The sequence below is a fragment of the Penaeus monodon genome, chromosome 8 (assembly GCF_015228065.2).
Source record: "Penaeus monodon isolate SGIC_2016 chromosome 8, NSTDA_Pmon_1, whole genome shotgun sequence".
Lineage (NCBI taxonomy): Eukaryota > Metazoa > Arthropoda > Malacostraca > Decapoda > Penaeidae > Penaeus > Penaeus monodon.
Window position 1 is genome coordinate 52,631,990 of NC_051393.1, and position 5,000 is coordinate 52,636,989.

At 40.7% G+C, this 5,000-nt stretch overlaps 1 protein-coding gene across 1 annotated transcript in view; it reads right to left on the bottom strand.

The window, feature by feature from the left end:
- LOC119576011 (regulator of telomere elongation helicase 1 homolog) overlaps positions 1-5,000 on the bottom strand; it is a 12,867-nt gene that overhangs the window by 4,297 nt on the left and 3,570 nt on the right. Inside the window, exons 7-15 of the mRNA XM_037923538.1 lie at positions 4,869-4,982; positions 3,823-3,954; positions 3,238-3,372; positions 2,628-2,771; positions 1,914-2,047; positions 1,441-1,536; positions 581-638; positions 227-427; positions 1-96 (exon numbers count right to left, since the gene is read on the bottom strand). The exon at positions 1-96 is cut by the window's left edge and continues 24 nt beyond it. Of these exons, the coding sequence (XP_037779466.1) occupies positions 1-96; positions 227-427; positions 581-638; positions 1,441-1,536; positions 1,914-2,047; positions 2,628-2,771; positions 3,238-3,372; positions 3,823-3,954; positions 4,869-4,982 (1,110 nt within the window). The remainder of the gene's footprint in view (positions 97-226; positions 428-580; positions 639-1,440; positions 1,537-1,913; positions 2,048-2,627; positions 2,772-3,237; positions 3,373-3,822; positions 3,955-4,868; positions 4,983-5,000) is intronic.

A 5,000-nucleotide genomic window follows, 5' to 3' on the forward strand; every position in this document is an offset into this window, starting at 1 on the left:
GCACGCCCCCTTCAGCGCCGGGTCGTTGATCTTCTGGTAGTACTCTGTCATGGCGCTGTGGAACTCATCCTTTGTCTGGGGTTCCACAAAGATGGGCTGGGGGGAAACGGACGAAAAGAGGGCATTGTTATTAGGAATCGCATCCTTGTGGGTGGAGATCGAACCACTTTCCTTCTTTAGATAGGGATGGTTGTCCATGAGCTGAAATCAATTTGAAAACCCTTACCTTTGTGGCCGAAATCCTGCTCCAGATGCCCGAATTCTGCCACTCATCCCGACAGCTTCGCATGATGGGGTAGGAGGGGAAGAAGATCAGCAAGCCATCGGGCACGATGCGGGAAAAGTTGAGGATGGTCTGCCCCAACGAGCTGATGTAGCGAGGGTCACTCCTGGGACAACAATGAACGTACGTGTTTTTAACATTGGACTTTTAAGCTGGAATGATTTTTGTTTCATACGGTCTCCTCTGATCAATTCTCTGATGACAATTTAAGGTCATTATTTTTATCATGCCTTTTACATATTATCATTACCATCATGTTTTCTGATACCATAAAGAGGGAGAACAACAACAACATACAAGATATACACATTTCACACTTGAGTCAGGATGCAATTTCCTAAATTCTGCAAAATAACTGTGATGTATTCAAATTTTCTTACAGTAAATTTTGATCCATACACTTAAAAGGTAAAGCTAATCTTTTGTATGAATTTAATAAGTCAACAAAAGGAACTCTTTACTGTTTCAGGCCATTAGTACTGAATCAGACTGCAATACAGTGCCCACCCTTTAAAAAAAATAATTAAATAAAAACAAAAAAAAAAAATAAAATAATAAACAATTAGTAAACAATGGTGCAAAAAACACTGTGAACCATAATGAGCTGACGGGTTCCAGCACCGTTGGAAAGGGACGAAAGGTGAAGCCATCAGGGCGCGTTGGAGAGGTTACCACCAAAACTGGATGAAGCTGGAGGATGGCGGGTTCTGCAAGCGGGGGGACGGGAATGGGAGTGCAAAGGGGACGCGCGAGTAGGAGGCGGCGAGGTGGGAGGAGGAGGGGGAGAGTTTCACGAGGAGAAGCGGATAGAAGGGAAAGGAGAGGAGGAGGAGGAAAGAAGAAGAAAAGAAGAACAGGGAGGAGGAGGAGGAGGAGGAGGAGGAGGAGGAGGAGGAGGAGGAGGAGGAGGAGGAGGAGGAGGAGAGAAGGAGGAGGAGGAGGAGGAGGAGGAGGAGGAGGAGGATTAGAATTAGAAGAAGAAGAGAGAGAGGAGGAGAGAAGGAGGAGAGAAGAGAGAGAGAAGAAGAAGAGAAGAAGAGGAAGAAAAAGAAGAAGGGGCAGAGGAGGAGAAGGAGGAGGAGGAAAAAGAAGAAAAAACGAGACAGCAGCCAAGAAGACAGGAAGAGGAAGGAGCACAAGCAAGAACGCAAACATACCATACCTGCAGTTCCGAGGTGAAAGACTCTAGCGGGCACAGAGTTCCACTGGTGAGGAGGATGCACTTGATGCCTTGCTCAGACAGGTCCTTCATACTGCCATGGGGAAGAAACGGAAGGAAGTGTGGAAGATGTTGAATAAGACGTTGTGATAAAACAAGCACTATGAAAGTATTCATGAAAAATAAAGCAATATGAAAGAAGTTATGCTACACGAAAAATTAGATTCTGCAAACCATATATTTATTTTTCTTCATGGGAGGAGACACAAAGACAAAAAGATCATGGAAAAAGAAAAAAGAGAAAGGAAAAGAAAGGAGGTGAGAAAGAAATGAGAGGCTAGAGACGACACAGGTAGAAAGAGGAGAACAAATACTAAAAAAAACTGTTGTCCTTATTAGTCTTTGTTTGTGCTTCTTTTCGCCGATTAAAGAGCAATACAACAAAACAACAACACCCTGCAGACGACTAACCCAAAGCCAGGATTGAAGCACCAATACGAAATGACTCGACCAACTTTAGTGCTGACATTGGCGGTCTTGACGGCTCCCCAGCCATCTTGACGACCGCCAGCCTTCTTCTTGTTCTCCTCGATGCTCACGTGGACCTGCAGGCAAGACCAATGAGTGTGGGTCACGCCAAAGTGAAGTTAATATTGACCAAAACGAGGTCTCTCTCGTTTTCGTCTTATTTAAAATCAATTATTAATATATCATACCAAAAATCTGTGTTAGATGACATGATAGATCTATCTATCTAATGATGATGACCATATCAAATAAATGTGAAGAGATTTTACGTCTAATTCACCAGTTAAACCATTGATTCCAGGATGGTACATGCTATATCCACAGTGACCTAAGCCTATTAATTTCATTTATACACAAGTACCACATTGCCAAGGAGTCATGACCTATTCTCACCTGTTTATCCTACACTTACTTTTCATATTAGAAATAGGAAGCTGTACTCATAAATGTATCTCAGAATTTCCTTAACTAGATAATAATAATATACACATTAACCTGAAAATTCCACCTGGTCAGAATCTCGCACAAACTTTAAAAAATTACAGAAAAAAATAAAACACCCAGAAAAACATAAAACATAGAGGAAGAAAAACACAAGTTACCATATTAAATCTGTTATATACTCTAACTGCGTATCACAATATATGTCATTCATACCTTGTAGCACTGTTTCACATATTCCATGTGCTGGAGAGAGAAGTTATCTTTGCTAAACACAACCTTGATCAACTCAGAGAATTTCTGCAGGCCTGCTCCCTTTCGCTGGAATGGGGAGGCACTGTTTGTCGTTAGATACTGCACCTGTGACAGAGGACGAGGGAGATAAACACATGCACAACCTCCACGTAACTTTTTGACAGCCATGGACTCCAGATTTTTGTCAGTGTCTCTTGTAGTCCCTATTTCCTGTTCTGAGCGACAAGGCCCTCAGGCTTATTAAAATTTTTCTACACAAGATTGGGGGAGCAACTCCTTACCCTTTTAAGCCCTTGTAATTGGTCTTTCTTTGAAAACTGAATTCAAAAACCATACCAGTTATCATGAAAACAAGGAAAATGTTTCAGAAATCAAATAAAAACATGAACTAGAGATCAATCACTTTGAAAAATAAAAATAAACCAAGAATACTTCATGTTATCAAAATAAATAAAAAGACAGTACACCATAAATACAAAAATAGTAATATGTGCCCAGTTACATATATGCATCACCTAAAGGGAAAGATAGCAGCAGAAATAACAGACCAAGATAAAAGAGAGGCCCTTACCAGCTTTTCCAAAACCTCCAGAATGACATTTTTCTTGTGGTGCGTGATTTCAGCCTTCTCAAGCAGCTCGAACATGAAGCTACCCGGGTAGGTGGTGCCTGTGTCTCCCATTTTGATTGGTATGCTGTCAATAGCCTGGAACACGGGAACTTAATATCAAGACAAATCTACAAAGTTATCAACACTCATATATGCACGTATATGCACCTTATTCAACAAAAGAGAAAAGCAGATTAATAAAACATATTTGACGTGATCCATGTCAAGATCAAGTCGGGAAAGGGGAACCAAACATTGGGTCACAGCAGCTTATTAACATAAATAGTTTTATAAATTACTAAAATTAATATACACTTATGGTCAATAGCTATCTCTATGCAAAAATTATGTAATCTGTTCCTATGTAAATATACAGATATATATAAATGTGACAACAATATACACTGCAAATTTTTGCAAGTCAACTGAAGTCTCACCTAAAGTTATATAACAAAATAACATAAAAAGATCCCAAGGCATGATGTCCCTTAAGGCTTGGTCTGCAACCCAATACCTCTCACCCCCCCCCCATGCTCCCAATCCCACCTTCTCCAGCTCCAAGAAGAGGGCCTTCAAGGTGTAGAGATCATCGGGGTTGAAATCTTCCGGCATCACCTCGGACACGTCGTTGGCCGCAATGGTGGAGCCCTCGCTCATCTCCTGCATCTTTTTCATGACCTGAAATTCAGAAATCCATTGGTGTGATGGCAAGTCCCTCTCGGCATCAGGACAGATGTTAGACTTATCTGTAGTTAATTATCTGTTATTTTTACTACTATAAATACTGGTATCTGAGGCCAATGTTTTTCCATTTCACTATTTGATAAATTCCATTTCATTAGTTTCACATTCTCCCTCAATTACTTTTCATCTACTAAGATTATCTTCACATAGGTCCATGGCCATACCTATCAATATCATTCTGATTACAATTATCCTGTTTGGCATTAAAACTATTGAAGTTCTGCCCCTTAATCTTTCAATCAAAATTATTCAGAAAGTGTAGAGAGTAGCTTAACCCATTGCCGACGGGTGGCATGTACGTACATGCCATGGCATGGCGGGACCATCTGCCGGGGGCACGTGCGCACATGCCATAGAGTATGCATGGACATGCCATGAGTTTTTATTTGTTACAATCACGGCAAAAGATTATTTTTTTGCCAGTGAAAGTGTGATTAAGTCGGCTCTAACACTTTCTCATTTTTACCATGCAACAAACAAAAAAAATGCAACAAATCGACAATTTCAACTCCATGATGCCACACACTGCTTATTTTATTCGGACTATAGACCGAATAATGATCAACTATGGAGTCTATATAACAACAAAAATACCCTTCAGTCTCGATTTATCAGGAAGTTTGGCAAGTAGAGTCTGTAAAAAATAATGAAAATTGAAAATACAACATATCTTCGTAGTATTACGAAGAAACGGAATGGGATGCTGGTATTTGGGATGAGTGGTCGCGCATGCTCGGGCGACGATATAAGCCCCCGGCAGCAAGGCCCAGGCCACTATGAATGCTACCCGTCAATTATGGGTTAATCATTATAACCATTACAAAAAGCTCTAAGAACTCTTTAATCACCTGTGTTACTTCATCAATGCACAGAGCTATGTCTGTTGAGCGAATCTGTAGAGACGCAGCTTCCTCACACATTTTCTCCACATTGTGAGCTTCATCAAAGATCACAATATTACCCTGAAGACAGAAGTAATC